Genomic DNA, 18,471 nt, shown 5'->3' with positions numbered 1-18,471 from the left:
AAGGTAGCCATGTAGCTTATGCCAATTATCCTAAAGCCTGCTTTCCCTTAAGCTCACGGTGACCTGTTTTAGTGTCCTGAAACTTATCCTTTGGAAAGCTTACTCTCAATAACAAGTCGATCCTAAAGACAAATTACTTTCCCCCTCCCCCCCACCCACCCCCCCCCCCCCCCCCGCCCCATCCCCGGCCCCCAAAGACTGACTTTTAGAAAACAAGTTATTTCTTAACTTTTTATTGACATTGGCAAATTAAAATAGAATAAATTAACAAGTATTTTTTCAAAAAAATGTTTTGTACAAAAATACTGTCAAAATTTCCTAAAAAGCTTTCAACACAGTAGTATCTTTTCATGTACTGAATATAACTATTAGCACAGTGTCAAAAATGTTGAAGACAGAAACAAAATAAAAATCTGTGAAATGTTTGCCACTGACGACATTCCACGCCCTATTATTGTCTGTACATATGGGGGAGGGGAGACAGCCAACTTGAAAGTGAACGGTATGACTTTTCCTGATCCAGAACGGTTTGGCCCACATCTGTTTAATCTTCCAGTTTAGCATATTTGAAAACTTAAGTCTGTACTCGAATGCATAGTTTTAAAAAAAAAAAAAAATGAAGCGAGATGGCAGTTTGTGCAGTAATATCTGCCTTCCAAAGTTCATGCAGCCAACAAATGCAATTTTTTTCCTTTTACTCATAAATCTGAATGCAGCGCAGTCATTTGAAACCATCTACAAAATCCACAAGATTAAGCAGTTTGCCAAGCTTAATATCTAACAGTTGAGCACTGGAGAAGGTGAGGAAATAAGGGCGTAAAAGCAAACAACAAAAAAGACCAAGTTAGCTAGATATTTCAACTACAAAGGGAGGTGAATGTCAAGGCTACAAAAAACGAAACAAGAACAGGAAAAAGTGGCAGCAATCTTTTTTTTTTTTTTTAAACCAATTTGTACAAGTTTATAGTTTACTTTGTTTCCAGGTTCTCAAACCTTTCAGAATCTGAAAAGCGAGATACTGCGTCTAAGGGAATGTTTTTGTTTTTTTGTTTTTTTAATTCACACCGAAGAAGTTGGGGGTGGGGGTGGGGAGGGTGATTTCTTTTGCCCACCAGGTTAGCCGAGTCAACAGCTGACTCTGCTGGGCTGCTGTTTGCACACGAAGTCCGTCATAAAATCAAACTCATTTTGGCCCAGCCAGAGTTCGGGCAGCTCCTTGATGCGGTCCAAACCCATCTCTATCACTAAGGACATAAGCACTTCTTCGTCGATGAAATCAGTGTCTATGACATTGGGCGGCAGCATTGCCGCGGGGACGTGAGCCACCGAGGCGGGCATGCTGCTGCCACCGCCGCTGCCGCCCGCGCTGCTGCCGCCCGCGCCGCTCGAGGTGCCGCCGGAGCCGCCGGGGGTGCCGCTGCCACCCGCGCCGCCAGGGGTGCTGCTGCCTCCACTGTGCTTGGGGTTGCAATCTCGGAAGTGCTGGTTTGTCCCGTTCATCTGGTGGCCTGCAGCGGGGTGCAAATCCGGCATGTAGTGGTTGTGGGGGTAGGGGTGATGGTTGAAATACTGGTTGTTGAGCTTCTGCAGCTGCATGCTGGCCGGCAGGGAGCCTCCCTGGCTGGCCACCGGGGGACCCATGAACTGGGAGTTGTTAAACCTGGCGGCCGGGGCCAGAGCGCTCGGGGGGTGCCCCCCGTTCACAGTCCCCGGCCCCATGGCGTGCCTGATGCCACTCGTGGCATTCATGTTGCCCGCGCCGTAGTGTATGTGCTCGCCCATGAGGGCGTTGAAGGCGTGCTGGGGCTGCTGCTGCTGGTGGTGATGCGGGCTCGGGAACTGCCCCATGCCCATGCGGTGGGCAGGGTGGTGGTGCAGCCCGTTGGTGCCGTCGGGGAAGCGCCCGTGGTTCATGGCCATCATATGGTCTGCCATTTCCAGTCCTGAAAGCGAAACGAGCAGACGCTGAGACCCACGCCACACGTGTCGCCCACCAGAGCACACCCCACTTCTGTAGCGCCCCCCCCCCGTACCCGCGCGCCCATCAAGCTGCAGACCACCACCCCCGAGAGAGCCCACCGGCAGCCCGTGCACCCGAGCTCGCTACCTCGGCGGACCTGCTGCCTGCCGGACCCGCACAGTCTGGCGCGCTGAGTGACCAGCCCCTTCCCCTACGATTCGGGAAAGGGGGGGGGGGGACCGGAGCCCACACCCCCCTGGGTTCCCTGAAGTGGCCTAATAAAGGAAGTGCCCCGGAGCCGGGCCGCGAACTTCAGGCATTCAATCAACCCTCCTCACCCTGTGGTTGCACATCCTGTTGTTATTCCCCAGCTCCACCTCACGCTCGTCCCCGGGGCCAGCCCTGCCCTCGGAGGACTAGGCTGGCAGCAACCCTGGCTAAGCTTCGCCCCGCCGCGCTCACCTTCCGTCTTTGCGATTTCTGCTCGGAACACCGAAGGCGGGCTCGTCGGGTCCAGGGCCGGCTCAGTAGCACATAGAGGGGCAGCCGAAGGGCTGTGGGGCTCTCGCTAGTGCGAGGTTGGCGCCGAGGTCTTTGCAGCAACCGCTGGAGCAAATTCCGAGCCGTTCCCTTTTCTTTCCCTCCGCTGCCCTAGCCGCTCCGCAAGACCGCCAGGCAGCTGCCAACAATGAGCTGTGTTTCTCCGGGCTTTGGCCACACTTAATATAAGGATCTCAGGAAGGGCGGAGCGAGAGCCTCCCCGAAGGCGAGCCCGAACACATGGATTCCGGAACCTTAGTGCCCTGGATCGCGTCGGCCGCCGCGTCCGCGAGTCCGCGCTGCACGTGCGCAGCGGCTGCGCGCCCAGGCGCCGCCCAGCCGTTCCCCGGACTTGTAGTGTCTTTCTGGCCTCCAAATGCGAGGTTGTTCCTGCCACCTCCAGCACAAAGAGCTAGTCCTCCCGGTCACCCAGTGCAAGGAAGCACCTACAGGAGAGGAGCAAGGAGCACTCCCCGCCTCCTTCTGGCCAGATATCCCCACCCCCAGCGTGTTCACCCGGCTTACCTAAGTGATCAGCCCTGCCCTCTACAGGAAAAAGGGGTTCGCTCAGCCTCCCTGCCCAGCAGAGTTTTCTTAGGTGCCAAACTCTCCCCAATCTACAAAGGATGGCTATGCTTTCCCGAGTTAGATTTTTAAAGCCCTGGACTGATCATGTCCTGTCCTTTGAGCGCGCTTTCCTGAGCCCGCGTCTTTGTGTGTTTTTTTTTTTTTTTTTAATACAGGCAGCATGTACACCTAACTGAGGTATTTTCTTCGTGTAGATGCACCCCCTAACTCCCCAGCCTTCACGTCCCCTCCCCACCTCCACTCTTTTCAAGGACATGGGGTTGGGGGCGGGGAGCGGCAGCGGCTGCAGGTGGACGGAGCGCGCTCACAGGCCCGGGCGGCTCCACTCCCGGGTTCTGGAATCCGCTCCGCACTTTCCGGCCTGCTCCACGCTCCGGGAGTACGTGTGCTTCTGCTAAGTTTGCGTTTGCAGCTCTTGGTAGCTTTGGCATCCGAGCTGAGGCGTCCCTGCTCTGTAAACAAACTCAGCGATCCTCGTCCCCAGATCCACCTTTTTGCACATACACAGTTACTTGCTTCTGCTGTTGCCCTTGATCCAGGAGGTGGGGGTGTGTGCAAACTTGCTCAGCCTCCCTCCGGGCTCTGCCTGACGGTTTGGGGTTGATTTAGAAGCAAACGGGTTTGTAATTAAGAAATTCGAGGGCTGAGTAAGGCTGCTGCTGCTGCAAAAGGAAAACAGATAGATAGCTTGGAAAACAGATAGATAATCGCTTTGTAAATAAAGTCGTTTTGGAAGTGGACACGTAGCAGCACGTCCTGTATGGCACAGTGCGCGCACACATGGCTAGGAGTCTTCCTTTTCAGTGAAATTGTTCAGTGGAGCAATAGGCGGTGATAATAATAACCTTGCTTGCAGAACGAAGTACAACGAGCCCGATCGCCCATTTGGCTCATTGACTTGCAAATAAAACCCCTAACACTGGTCTGGGCCACTATCCAGTCCTAGCTCTCATGCTTTGCGAGTTATTTTTTCTACACCAGGATAAGGCTGCTTGGAGCGTGTATCTCTCTCTTAAGTGGTGAAATCGAGTTTAGCGCTCCGAATAAGGACTTTTGTGTACGGTTGTTTCTTCATAACTCAATGTCCATGCAAGACTTCCTGCTGTAAACAGCCAGTATCCCTCTCCTCCCCCCGCCTCCCGTTTCTTTTTTTCCCTTCTAGCTCACAGACTTTTCCTTTTTTTTTTTTTTTTTTTTTATTTTCTTTTCTTGAAAGGCTGTATTTCTTAATAACTGGAAATTTTGATACGTTGCTTTTTTTTTTTTTTTTTTTTTTTTTGCGTTACTCCTATGTCTTCCTCAAGTTGGTCCTTTTCAAATACCCTTAACAAGAAAACCTTCTCTCTTCCTCTCTACCTCTTTTCCAGGCTGTCCAGTGTTTATAACCCTATATGCAAATGATTTTGAAACCTCAAGAATGTTTACTTTTTGGAGAAGTGAGCAAGAGATACATAGCTTTCAGTTATAACAATTCTCTCTTTTGTCCAGCTCCTAGTTTGGCCTGTATGTCATGAACATAAAGTTGAAAAGGGGGTTTTGAAGGAGACCAGAAGGGACACTTCCTATCAAAAACCTGCATTCAAAAAAAAAATCTTGGCCAAGCCAAGATAATTTTTTGAGTAGATTATTTGCTTCCCTTCCGTATTGTGCAGTCTTGCGACACAAGGAACAGCTTCCGAACGTCTAATCTAAATTCCTCTTACAACCATTAATGGAAGGTACCCCACTATTGAGCTCCAATGTTTCTACAGACTGTTGGGCAATCTCTGGAAAGGTCACCTGCCCATCCCCCACAAGTAAAAGGAAAAATAAATACTTCTGGGTCCAGCTGGATAGGGTGCAGGATACAGTGCTCATTTATTCTCCCAATGCATGCTTTTTGGGTGCCAGGAACTTCTTAGTGCCCTAAGATATAAAGACCGGAACTCATGCTTAGAAGGAGACCTCAGATAATCAAGCTTGGATAAACCCATCATCCGAGAGTGTACAAGAGGGATACCATATCCTGTTTCAGAGGCATTGGGAGGCTTCCCAGTGGGCACAGTAAACTAGTTAAAGCCAGAGGATGAGTAAACCTTTGGTCACATGTCTCTAAGAGTTCCAGCAAAGAAGAGAGAAGAAAACTGGAGAGATGGGTCCTAAGGGCCAAACTGGTTTTGGGTCCTAACTGCGGTTGGGTCCTTAGGCCCCCGTGTTTCCAGGCTGAGGATTCAGATTGGGTCTCAGAGACACAGACAGAGGAGCGGGTTAACCTCTGAGCGTGGTGGAGCAGAGGAACAGGAAGTTCCCTGAGGCTTCTCCCTGGAACCTGGGGAGGTGTGGCCGGAGAGCACTAGATGGTTATAGTAGGTCCCTGGGACTGACATAAGAGAACACCATGCTTAAGCAACAAAAATTTATTGTCTGATATATATTAGGGAGCCAGAAGTCCAAAATCAAGAGTTGGGAGGATTAGTCCTGTCTGTCTTGTATCTTCTGGCAGATTGCTGGCAGCGCTTGGTAAATCTGTCACTGTGTTTCTGCCATTGTCCTCACATAATATTTCCTATCATGTGTCTCTCTTCGCCACCCCTTTATAAGGACGCCGCTTGTACTGGATCTATCATAACGACCTCATTTGGTCATGATGACGTCTGAATATATCCCATATTCAAATCAGATCACATTCTGAGGCTCGGGAGGTTAAGACCATAGCTTTTTAGAAAGGCCAACTCCACCCATAATAACAGTGAAGAACTAAGAGATCTAAGTTCCCTGCTCATGAGGAAGAAACTCTAAGAGTTCTTTTCCCAGACACTCCAATGATTACCCTTGTCCTAATGTCTGAGTTTCTGCTCAAATTCCACCCAGAGGTCTTGCTCAGCATTCCACTCAAAGAACACTATGCCTCTTTGTTGCTTACTTTACCCTACCTTTTACTTCTCTCCTTGGTGTTTGTTCCCACCTGATATGTTGCACAGTAAATAAACTTGACTGTTAAGGCTTTCCCCCACTAGGAAGGAGGCTCCAGGGGAGCAGAGACCAATATGTTTGTTTACTGTAGCTAGGAATCAAGTCTAATTAGATGTTGGACAGTGAATGAATCTGTGGCTCAATGAATTGGTGACTAAAGATGGGCACAACTTAGAGTAGCTATCAAGGGAACCAAAATGAAAAGTGAGGGTTGAGTCTTCTAGAGGTTACTTTTAAGAGAGAGGTAGAAAAATCCAACAGAGGACTGGGAGTGGGTGTGGCTTAATTGGTAGAGTGTTTGCATAGCAGAAAACCTTGAGTTCCATTTCCATTGTAAACTGCATGGGGTGCCTGACTAATTGTTACACTTGGGATGTATCAAGAGTTCAAGGCTATCCTTGGCTACATAGAAAGTTTTGAGGCCAATCTGAGCTATGTGAGATCCTATCTGAACAATAACAGCAACGACAACAACAACTCTCCAGTGGAAAACAACAGCCACTCACCACAGTGTGAACCTTGGCCTATCTTTCAACTTAAGCAAGACTGTCATCTGTTTAAGGGAGATAGCTCACCAGAGGCAGATTAGAAACACAGGTAGAATCAGGTCCCCACTAGTGTGGGTTTTTTGACTGACACAGAGCTTTTAAGTGTGAGCCTCCAGCTTTAGCTAAAATCTAAGCTTAAAAAACCCAACAAACCAAAACAACAACAAGCACAACAACAAAAACTAATAATGTAAAACAAAAACAACCTCATTCTTGCATGTGCAGTGTGGGTGGTAGGGGATTTAACACAATGTTTTGTACTTTTACCTAGATTACCTCACGGAATCCTTAGAAAGTAGGGATATACTTGTTTTTTAAAGGAGAACTTTGAGTTTCAAAGAAGTTTAAGAAAATAAAAACAAAACAACAAAATGGCTCCTTGCTGTTGCTGTTCCAGTAAGGACAGAGGGTGCTTGGTGACCTCCCAAGTGCTAGTCAATGCCGCCATGGATATTACCAATAATAAGGCTAATAATAGTATGTTAGATGGCTAGCACCACCATAATAAAATCAGACCAGGAAGGCTATCAAAGGAAACGTATTTTCTCACAGTTGTGTAGGCTGCAAGTCCAAGGTCAAACTGTTAGGATAGTGTTCTGAGGCATCTATTCAGGGTTTGCAGTTGGTCATCTTGCTGTGTCCTCACGTGGACTGAATGCCACGTGTTCCTCCTACAGATGCACGTTGCTTTTTTTTTTTTTAAACTAAAGACTTTAGCCAGATTAGATAGGACTAACTCAGATGGTTTCCTTTCGATGTCATTTCCTCTTTAAAGGTCTTTATCTACAAACAGCAACATCCTGAATCATTGAAAAGCCGGGCTAGCCCTTCATCACAGGAATTTGGAGGGGACACTCTTCAGCCCATGTTTGTGTGAAAATTCATTTTAGTTAATTGACATTTTATCAGTTTGAAACTTTAACAGCAAGCTAGTAGTACTCACATTGGTTTTGAAGTTGTGTGAGGTCTGTTGAAAGGCTGAAAAGAAAAAAAAAAAATCAGTGGCTGAATGATGTAGGAAATACTCTATCAAAACAAGATTATATTCAGTAAGAAAAACCAGAGAGGCTCCACAAGGACAATTACAGATTATGTGGGTATTAGATGGGAGATTATTGAGTAGCTGTAACAAGTTCAGCCAAAAGAGAAAAATGTGGATCACCCGGAGCTATTGGTTGGTTGAATCAGATGCACAAAGAAGATATTATTTGAAATATGTTAAGGGTAGGGCTAGCACACGAGAGTTGGAAATAATCCTTTGGCTGCACTTGGCTCTTCTTAAGTTGATTTAAAATATTTCATTTTAATAAAGAGTTACAGAAACCAAAGAAGACTTGTTTATTTTTCTTTCTTAAAAAGAAATATATTTTAAAGACATGAGAAATGGGACCTGGAATAACTATTTAATCTGGAGAGAGAAAAAAGAAGGCTGTCCGGTGACTTGATGCAGATGTTTCTGGTGTGCATTTAGAGAAAGGAACATGGTGGGTCTTTTCCAGATGTTTTCTTTTTCCACTGAGACAAAAAGAAAGAGGGAGAGACAGAGACACAGAGAGAGAGGGGGGGGAGGGAGGGAGAGAGGGAGGGAGGGAGGGAGGGAGGGAGGGAGAGAGAGAGAGAGAGAGAGAGAGAGAGAGAGAGAGAGAGAGAGAGAGAGAGAGAAAGAGAGAGAGAGAGAAAGCACATTAGAAAAGAGAGCTCACAGTCAGGGCTTCCCATCCTGGATTCCTTAGATGCAGAATATCCACAGCTTCACTTTTATGTGTTTTATTTTGTTTCAAAACGTCCTGATGTTAAATAGTTATGAAAAAAAATGTTTTGAATAACACCTAAAAAACAAAATCACGTGCCTGTAGATAGGAGTTAAAAACAGAGCATTTACTCCAATTCTTTCATTTTCTAGATGAGAAATTGAAGGTCTTGAGAGGTTAAGTGACTTCCTCGTGACTCCCTAAACACCAGAATTTCCAAAACCAGTGCTCACAGTCAGAGAAGCATATTGACAAGGACATCAGAGAAACGGATGCAATGTCCTGAATGGCGCGACCAGCCTGTCCTAGGCCAGCATTTTTATAATTAACCGAGCTGTAGGACACAGTAACAGTATCTGTATGAATTTCTACTTATATGCAAACGTATGAAGTCAACTCATTTAAAATTATTTTCTAGTTTAAACAGGAAGTGTGAGAGTTTCTGCTTGTGTGTTCTGAGAGGCAGTTGCTAAGTAGTTAGCTTACCTGTTACTCACCAGTATGTTGCTGGAGGGGTGGTTTTAGAGCTTACAGCTGGTGTTTTTGTTTTGTTTGTTTTGTTTTTGAAACAGAGTGTCACTGTGTAGCCAAGATCAGCCTCAAAAATCTTCCTGCCTCAGTCTCCTGAGAACTCACTGACTTATATGACTTGTGCCATAACATCTGGCCTTAAATGCTTTAATTTCTTTGTCCTATCTGTCTGTCTGTTTTTAAGATAAAAGACTAGTGATCTTGAGTAAAATAAATCAGTGAGAAATGTAGCCACCAGAATTATTTCCCAGTAATACTTACTGATAATGTTCACCACATCCAGAAGATGCATTTGCCAAAGGAATTTTTAAAAGCAGTTTTTAAAGGTTTGTTTATTATATAAACAGCATTCTGCCTGCATGTATCCATGCAGGTCAGAAGAGGGCATCAGAACCTATTACAGAGGGTTATCAGCCATCAGGTGGGTGCTGGGAATTGAACTCAGGACCTCTGGAAAAGCAGACAGTGCTCTTAACCTCTGAGCCATCTCTCCAGCCCCAAATTTTTGATACTGTAGGAACACATAGTTCTTGAAGTAAAATTTCAGTGCTAAGAACTATAATGGCTACCTAATTTAGTCTTCAACTTATTAAGAAGAATACAATTTCACTGTTGTATGGAATAATTGTAAAGGTGTGTTTCTGATTGATAGCCTGAAACTATTCTTTTGATCTGGGTATTACAAACAAAGTACACATGTAGACGTTTAAGAAAATCTTAATTGAGTTTTGTGAAAATATTTTATTTTTCCTAGCTAATGTTGAAAAATAAGGCTGAAGAATCAAAATCCCCAGGAAATGGAAATAGTTTGTCAATTTCTGATCTGGTAATATGCAGTCATATCTAATATATTTATATATGTATTTATTTCAAAATCCCAAAACATATATTCTCAATGTTTAATTTTTTGATAAATTATGCAAAAATGAGTAAAAGTAAGCTTCACAAACAAATTTCAGTTACACCAAAATTTACAATATATCTGATGTAAACATTCATATTTTTATGCATTATGCAAAAAAATTTTAAATGACCTGCAAATGCCTACATACTTCAGAGATACTAATGAAGATGATTCACATGACAGAGATGTTACAAAAAGATCGTTAAGTTCAAGCCAGTGCTTCTTAAGAATAATATAGAAAACTCAAAAGAAAGAACACCTATAGAGTCTTGAACATTCAGTAACTGAGTCTTACTAGTTTTATGTAGATGACAAAAGAAAATGACAGTGGCATTCTTACATTTACCGCTCTTGTTTATCTTGTTTATCTACATTACCAGGTCACATTTTACATGCTAACTAAAAATGGGATTGGAGAATCAGCAACATCTGAAGTGGGCCACATTCCCACAGCAAACTTTGCAGGGATTCTAGTAGCAACTGCTGCTTCATACACGTTTTCTGCTGAGCTCAGTGTGATATGCAACGCAATCCTTTTATTTGGTCCACTCTAAAAACTGAAATAAAGGGGTAAACTGAGTAACATCAGTAAAGTGCTCGTGTGAGTTCCACGCCCAGGACTCATGTTAAAATCGGGGCCTGGTGAAGCCCATGCACTTGTGATCCAGAGCTGGGGAGCTGAGGGCTGGAGGATGCCCAGGATGCACTGACCAGCCCAGGTGGCCTAACAGGAGTTCTAGGCCAATCAGAGACCCCTGTCTCCAGAAAAGTGGATGCCGAGCATGAGGTTATCCTTTGGCCTTCACAAGAACCCACACACTTATGCATGCATACCCTTTACCCACTGAGCCAACTCATCAGTCCCAAATTACCAGAGGTAAAGGTTGCTTCTTTCTTTCACGCCCCCACTCCCTCTCCGCACAGGATTTCACTATTTATTCCTGGCTGTCCTGGAACTCTGTTAACCAAGCTGGCCTCAGATTCACAGAGATCTACCTGCCTCTGCAGGGATTAAAGGTGGATGCCACTAAATCTGTCTTAAATTAGAGGTTTCTTGAAGTGGAAAAGAGAACTAAAAACCCAGGACTGTGAAGATGGCATAAAAGTCACCGAAATATATAGTAGGTAGGGTGATATTCACTATAAATACTGCAGATCTTGTGATTATTACTATAAATAATTTGAATTAATGAATGAGCTAGGAAAAAGTGTAGGAAAGCTAATTCATTATAAAATTCCTTTTCAAAATGCAGGTGTTCCCTCTCCCCATTTCAAATAAATGGGTAATCTCTTAATGTAGTCTGTGAATTCATTGTTTTGGTCATTTCTTTTCCCATTTCTTTTTAATTCTGAATACTAGTTTGGCGGAATTCTTACATGACCTGGGAAATAATTATATAAGAATATGTACATTGGTATATAAATTACTTTTGAGTTTAGATCGTACTATCTGAAATGCTTGTAGGTGTAACTTCTCTATGTATTTTAAACAATCTTCTTTTCACCCTCGGTTTGTAGTGAGGAAGGAATTTCTAGGTTAATTTAATGGAGCTTCTAGAATCAGTGTGTTATGATGGCCCTGGGGAAGAACCCACAAAACTTGAAATAATGTCATCATCTGTGAGTGAGAGAAGGGGCATAAACATTTACAAGAGAACATCAGAGTATTTAGCAGGAAAACTTCTACTTCCTGGCCCCTAGGAATAACCTTGAGAGTTACAGCCTAGAAATCAAAGCTGCTGCAAGAACGACAACCCCACTGTACATCAATCAAGTGCTCTTCATCCATCTCTTGTCTGACTGGTCTGAAAGGCTGTAGGGCTCAGGTTGGATGGACCAGCTGAGCTGAAGACCAACCTTGGTTTCTAGTGGCCAGTAACTGAAAAGGCATAGGGAGAGTAAGTGTTGGTTTAGCCTCCCTCTATCCCTGCTACCTTTGTATTATAACTGCAGTGGGTGTATTGATGTGCTCTGCAATCCTGAATTAGTACAATCTTGAGCCCAGAATTAGTACAATTCACTGACGCTTCTTCTGCTTTGTCATCCTGTAAAGCTTGGCAGCAATTTTCCTGCAGCAGATCAGGGCAGGTTCCCATTATTGCTTGACCCTGCCATGTATGTAGTTATGGGTCATTTAACTGTGGGAATATGTTTTGAGAAATGCATCATTAAGAGATTTCATCATAGCTGGGCAGTGGTGGCGCACGCCTTTAATCCCAGCACTTGGGAGGCAGAGGCAGGTGGATTTCTGAGTTCGAGGCCAGCCTGGTCTACAGAGTGAGATCTAGAACAGCCAAGGCTATGCAGAGAAACCCTGTCTCGAAAAACAAAAACAAAAAGAGATTTCATCATTGTGCAAACATTGTAGAGAGTACGTAAGTAACTAAGAGCTAAGGTTTACTACATCATATGATCTCTGGGGACCACCTTGTTCCATTGTTGATGGAAGGAAGAATTACTGTACAGGGTGTGACTAGATTGCCTCGTGCTCTCCTTCCAGAGCCTCTCTTATAGTATATACTTAATATATATTGTTACTCCTGGGTCACTGTCCCCCATAGCAGCAGGAACCAGGTTTAGATCTTATCCTGAGGGTTACATCATCCTATTACAATATGAAGTACATGCCTGAGTGCAAAGATCATGAAGCTGAAAACTCAAGTTCTTTATAATGTTCTGTTGAAGATGTAGATACATAGTTTATTTTTATTTTTCATTATTTTTTTTTTATCAAAAGTGATATTTTCCTCAATCCTTTTTGGCTTGCTACTCTTGGACCCACCAGGTTTTCTCCATAGGAGATAATCCATGATGACTAGTTTAGGAAGTACATTAGAAGCTAATCATTATATTTACAATCATCTCGGGATTCCAGGCTCTTCTGTCAGTTAAATTTGTCTTTGAGGCATGGTTCCTAATAATAATATCACAGGTGGCATGACAGGAGCTCAAATCTGTGATGTTCTGCTGGTCTTTGACCATAAGCCCTGGTGGTCATCAGTTGGACCTGTCTTTACTGTCAGAAGTAGACAGTGCTATGATTCCCGCATTGTGATGTGACCGTGCTCTAAAAATGGAAAGGGTCTGGGCAGTGAGAGCCCGAAAGCTTTCCATCTTCTTACAAGTCATCAAGTTACAGTTCCGTAAGAATTCTGTGACATGTTTTATCTAGTAGTAGGCACACAAAATGAGACCAAAAAAAATTTCACGAGCAAGTGCAAAATCTGATCCATTGGTGCTTCTTAAACAATGATGGTGATGAAGGTCAGTGGATATGGATTGTTTATTTAGGGTTTTTTTTTTTTTTTTTTGACAATCTTACTCGATAACCCTGGGTGATCAAGAACTCAATATGTAGCCCAGAATGGCCTCAAGCTTGGACTAATCCTTCTGTCTCAGCCTCCTGAGTTTTAACATTATAGCTACTAAACCTAGCCACTACTTTTTATTTTGTTTTGACTTACAGTTTTGCTACCTAGCTCAGGTTGACCTTGAAGTCTCTGACTAGTCCAGCTTGGCTTTGAACTCATGACTCTCTTGCTTCAGCTTCCCAAGTGCTGGGCTTACAGGTGTGTACTACCTGTAGTAGTACATATGTATGATGTATTCTGTGTACGAGAATTGCATAATCACAGGAAATTAATGATAAACATCACCCAATCCAACGTAGTTCAATTAGGAGTTATAGAAATTCTCACTAAGGAAGGCAAAGAGACTTGCCCAAGGTCACAGAGGGAAGGGATTATAGAACAAAGCCTGGGGAATTGCAGAAGATTATATGAACTGTCTGCAGAGTTCGTGCCCTGTTGTTTGCGTCCCATTGATGAGCCTGAAGGATCAACTGTGCACCAGAGACCACAAGACAAACCTACATGGAGCCAAAACCTTTGCTCACAGTACCAACCAAAGGCAGCTGTCAGGAGGCCTGTTAGGGGAATGACCAGTATTGCTTTTACCCATCTGGACCCTCTGTAAAGCCAGCTCTGTGTAGGAACTTGAACAGGGCCTATGTATAGGCTAACCTAATAATTGGCAGTGTGTTCAGAGAGATTAAGGATCAAGTATTCTTTGTTACCAAAAGCACAGATCATTCACAGTCAAGTTCTTTATGCGTTGCTTTCCTATTTTTTCAAGAAACCACTTATGATAGAAGTTCTTGGAGGTGGAATTCTACAACTGGGAGTCTAGAGAGTCCACTGACTAAGTAACCATACATCTTCCTGTCTTAATTGTATCCCCATATCATTGTTGTAAAACCCCCTGGTTAAGAGAGGGTTCTTTAAATTCCCAGCACGTGGAGGTAATGTATGAAATCAGTGGAATGTTGGAGTGTCGATAGACATGGCAGCCACCTACTTAAGGCCAGTGCTATAGGAAGACCACATATGTGTGAGACTGGCTATCCAGAGAAATGACACAGACTACGTACACAATAGTGGCTGGAAGAATGAAGAATGCCCTATTTAATCAGTGCACCCAGGTTTATCTTGGGGTGGGGGGATCAGAGGGCTGCTATCCTGGGGAGGTAGAAGGCTAGCTGATGACATTAGAGCAATGACATCACTTTCCAAAGTCACATGATAAGAATGAATGGCTATAATCTTAAACTTTTGAGAATTGGAATACAGTAAATTGCCTGAAGAGGTGTCAGCTTAAAGTCAATTCAGGGGCTTGACAAAATGGAATCTGAAGAGCAAGAATTCAGTAAAATTTATCTGTGCTAGCCACGAATGACAAAAGTTTGGACCCCTAGAGAAGTGTCTTCATGTTGGGAGGAAAATCATTGTTCTATAGCTTAATACTGACATTTGGTCAACTGTTCCCACTGTCTCAGCTTTGTTTCTGTTGCTGTGATATACTATCCTCACAAGAAGCAAGGAGAAAATAGGTTTATTTTATTTTACAATTCCAGGTTATAATCCATCATTGAAGGGAAGCCAAACCAGCAGGAGTTTGAAGCTGTTTGTCCGTATCTACCATTAAGAGCAGAGAGAAATAAATACATAAATGTTCATTTGCTTTCTTGCTTGTGCTCTCTCAATTTCTTACATAGTTTTAGCCCCAATTCTGCTTAGGGAATTGTGCCACCCATAGTAGGCCAGGTCTTCCTATAACAGTTAACTTAATTAAGACAATCCCCCACAGAAATGTCCATAGGCCAATCCAATGTAGATAATTCTTCACTGAGACTGTTTTTCCAGGTGATTCTGGGTTGAGTCAAGTTGATAATTAAAGCTGTTGATCACATCCATGATCATTCTTTTCCTGGCCCTGATCCCTTCTCCAAACAGGGCATGTCTGATAAAATTTAACTTCTGGGAGTTGAGAAACAGTGATAAATCCAAGAGGACATTCTACTTGGTGGCCACAAGTAGTTCAGTCTATAAAAACCATGTTCCTTTCTCATTAAAAATGAAACTACATCTTGAGATGAATAAATATTTTACAGTTGTTTTTGCTAGGACATGACAGGTCTTTCTATATCAGTTAACTTAATTAAGACAATCCCCCCCCCCAGAAATGTCCATAGGCCTGATATGCATTAGAACATTTGACCTTTGTGTCAGTCAGGTGGGAATTATATTCTATAAAATGGCAACCCCACTGAAGTGTTGTCGGATGATCAATAGGCCTCTCTGCAGGGCAGACTATTGCTTACGAAGGCCATGAGGCCCCCTTTGGATACCATTACTATCAGTTTACAGCAAGCCAGGTAGACTTCCTCAGAAATAGCTGACACCTTCTTCATTGTGCCATTGTCACAGATGTCACAGGTAGGTCTAACAAAGTAGAAGGATGTTCCTGCTAGTGGCTTTTAAAATGGAGAAGAGAGCCCACAGGCTGTTTGACTGTGCCAAGCATGCTGAGTAGTTTGTTTTGTTTAATTAATTAATTAATTAATTAATTTTATGTATGTGAGTACACTATACCTGTCTTCATACACAGTAGAAGAGGGCATTGGATTTCATTACAGATGGTTCTGAGCCACCGTGTGGTTTCTGGGAATTGAACTCAGGACCCCTGGAAGAACAATCTGTGCTCTTAACTGCTGAGTCATCTCTCCAGCCCCTATTAGTTTTTTTTTTTTTTTTTTTTTAATTTCAGTTGTTTTAATTGATTTGTTAAAAGTAGGAACCTTCAGTTGATTGGGAGTCACAATTGGAAATTACGAATTATCTTTTTTTTGTTTTGTTTGTTTTGTTTTTCGAGACAGGGTTTCTCTGTGTAGCCCTGGCTGTCCTGGAACTCACTCTGTAGACCAGGCTGGCCTCAAACTCAGAAATCCGCCTGCCTCTGCCTCCCAAGTGCTGGGATTAAAGGCGTGCGCCACCACCGCCTGGCTACGAATTATCTTAAACATTTAAGACATTTAAATTTTAATTTAATGAATTCAATGGTTGTTGTTGGCTGTCACAGTAGAGTTGTCCTCTTTGTACAAGTTTTGCTTAATAGCTTATGTACAGGAAACACACTGTGCCCTCGAGGGAAGGAGAGGCAAGAAAGCAGACGCCACAGCTCCGTCACGTACAAAGTTCTATGGAATTCACCCCACCTGAGGCTAAGATAGGTAGTCGGTGAGCAAGCTAACAGACCAGCTACACTTTTTTTTTTTACAGATAAATCTTCCCTGATAGGGAAGTTGGAAGGCTTCCTGTGACTACTTAACACTTTTAAAAGCTAGTGGGGGTGGAATATGCCTCCAGACCCCAGATATATATATATATATGAACAAGGGTTGTTTGGTTGTTTTGCTGTTTTGCAAAACTTAGGAAACTGTTCCCAGTCTCTTTATCGTTTCTGCTTCTCTTTTATCTCTTCAAGGACAGGCCACAGTAATCAGTCTCACTGAAGACAGAAAAGAGGAATACATTCATTTGAACAAGTTTTATAAACTGTAGTAAGACATAAAATGGTAGGAGATGAACCTCAGTGAACATTAGTTTAGTAAATCCAGGTGCAAGTTTCTCCCAGCTTTCTGGTGGGCGAAGAGAAGCAAACCATGCTAGAGAAGAGTTCAACATTACAAAAAAACCCCTAAGATTGTGTGTGTGTGTGTGTGTGTGTGTACCTGTGTGTCTGTATGTGTGGAAGTGTGTCTGTGTGTGAGAGAGTGTGTCTGTGTGTGTCTGTGTGTCTCTGTGTGGGTGTGTATGGGTGTGTGTCTATGTGTCTGTGTGTCTGTATGTGTGGGAGTGTGTCTGTGTGTGTGTGTCTGTGTATGTCTGTGTGGGGGTGCCTTGTGTGTCAGTGTGTGTGTCTGTGTGTGTGAGAGTGTGTCTGTGTGTCTCTGTGTGGGTGTGTGTGGGTGTGTATGTGATATCTATCATTAGCAGAGGAGTGATTTTTTTGTTTGTTCAACTTAGTACAGTAGTTTTGACATAAATTTTCCAAAGAAAATCTTTTCTTAAATGTCTCTAATTACTTCTTCTATAGCATTGCTCAATTAGTCTTTTTCATGTGTTAACATTCTTTTTAAAGATTTATTTATGTATACGAGTGCTCTAACAGCATGTACATGTGAACTCATTACAGATGGTTGTGAGCCACCATGTGGTTGCAGGGAATTGAACTCAGGACCTCTGGAAAAGCAGCCAATGCTCTTAGCCACTAAGCCATCTCTCCAGCTCCGTGCTAACATTTTTTTTTTTAAGATATTTTTCTTTGTCCCATCATTTGGATGGAAAACTATTTGAAATGCTTCCACACTGGTTTCCTAGGCCTTGAATAACAATGTAGTTTCCTGTGCACATATGTATGTAGTGTGTGCAGGTTTTAACCATAGGGAGAGGACTTCCACCGTGTTTTTACCATTTAAAACTAAATTTTTGTTGAATGTAGTAGCTCAGAACAGAAACCCAAAAGTCAGGACATGGAGTCAGGAGAATTGTATGAGTTTGAGGTCAGCCTGGGTGACGTAGAAAATTCCAGGCCAGCCTGGGTCAGTGTTTGAGACACTTTGTCAAGAAAGCACCCACACTCACGTGTGCACATGCAGGCAGGCACGCAGAAGCATTGCCATCTGTTTGGGGAACTGCAATTGCAGAAGTCTTCAGAGTGTTATCTATCATTCACACTTACCTTTGAAGATAAACCCGTTCTCCTCAATAAAGCTCACAGTTATATTTATAGATAGAGGCCCTTGGGAGTGGTTTTCTCTTTGTTTTGTTCCTGGTTACAGTGTCAGAGCTCAGAACTTCCTACAGAGTTGTTTAGCTTTGGATCTGGGTAGCTCACGCCTTTCCAGCCTCCAGAGAATAGTTACTCCTGTCCCTGGTTCCTAGTACAGAAAGTCCCCCTTCAGAGGGGCTTCTACAGACAACTTCTCTGAGGACCACTCTGTCTCCATAGGTGTTACTTATCTCCAATGTTATTCAGATATACACCTTTCTTCTTGGCATGTAAACTTTAACCAAGCATCCAAGAAGACAGAGGAAATGTTATTGGGTTGTCATGGCACAAATGCATTTCCAAGTGATTCCTAAGACATTTTATATGCTTGTGATGGTGGTGACTGATACAGGGGAGTGAAATCTTGTTCCACTGTAGAGAAACTTACACAAAGAGGTCTATTAAAGGGAAACAAAATTGTCTCAGGCTCTGTAAATTTGACATTTTTGAACGTTTTTTCCCAGGGTTTTTCAAAAGGACTTTGCAGACTTTGCAAGGACTACACAGGGAGTTGGGGCTTGGTGTCTC

The 18,471-nt window shown here is 43.4% G+C and overlaps 1 protein-coding gene across 1 annotated transcript; it reads right to left on the bottom strand.

Annotated features, from left to right (window-relative positions):
- Positions 1-217: 217 nt before the first annotated feature.
- On the bottom strand, positions 218-2,685 carry Cited2 (Cbp/p300 interacting transactivator with Glu/Asp rich carboxy-terminal domain 2). Its single transcript, XM_076926919.1, has 2 exons — positions 2,423-2,685; positions 218-1,943 (listed from the first exon to the last, which is right to left on the bottom strand). The coding sequence occupies exon 2, from the start codon at positions 1,933-1,935 to the stop codon at positions 1,126-1,128; it is 810 nt and encodes a 269-aa protein (XP_076783034.1). The 5' UTR covers positions 1,936-1,943; positions 2,423-2,685; the 3' UTR covers positions 218-1,125.
- Positions 2,686-18,471: the final 15,786 nt, after the last annotated feature.

Source organism: Arvicanthis niloticus, chromosome 28 (assembly GCF_011762505.2).
Source record: "Arvicanthis niloticus isolate mArvNil1 chromosome 28, mArvNil1.pat.X, whole genome shotgun sequence".
Taxonomy (NCBI): Eukaryota; Metazoa; Chordata; class Mammalia; order Rodentia; family Muridae; genus Arvicanthis; species Arvicanthis niloticus.
This window is presented reverse-complemented; position numbering and strand designations above follow the sequence as displayed.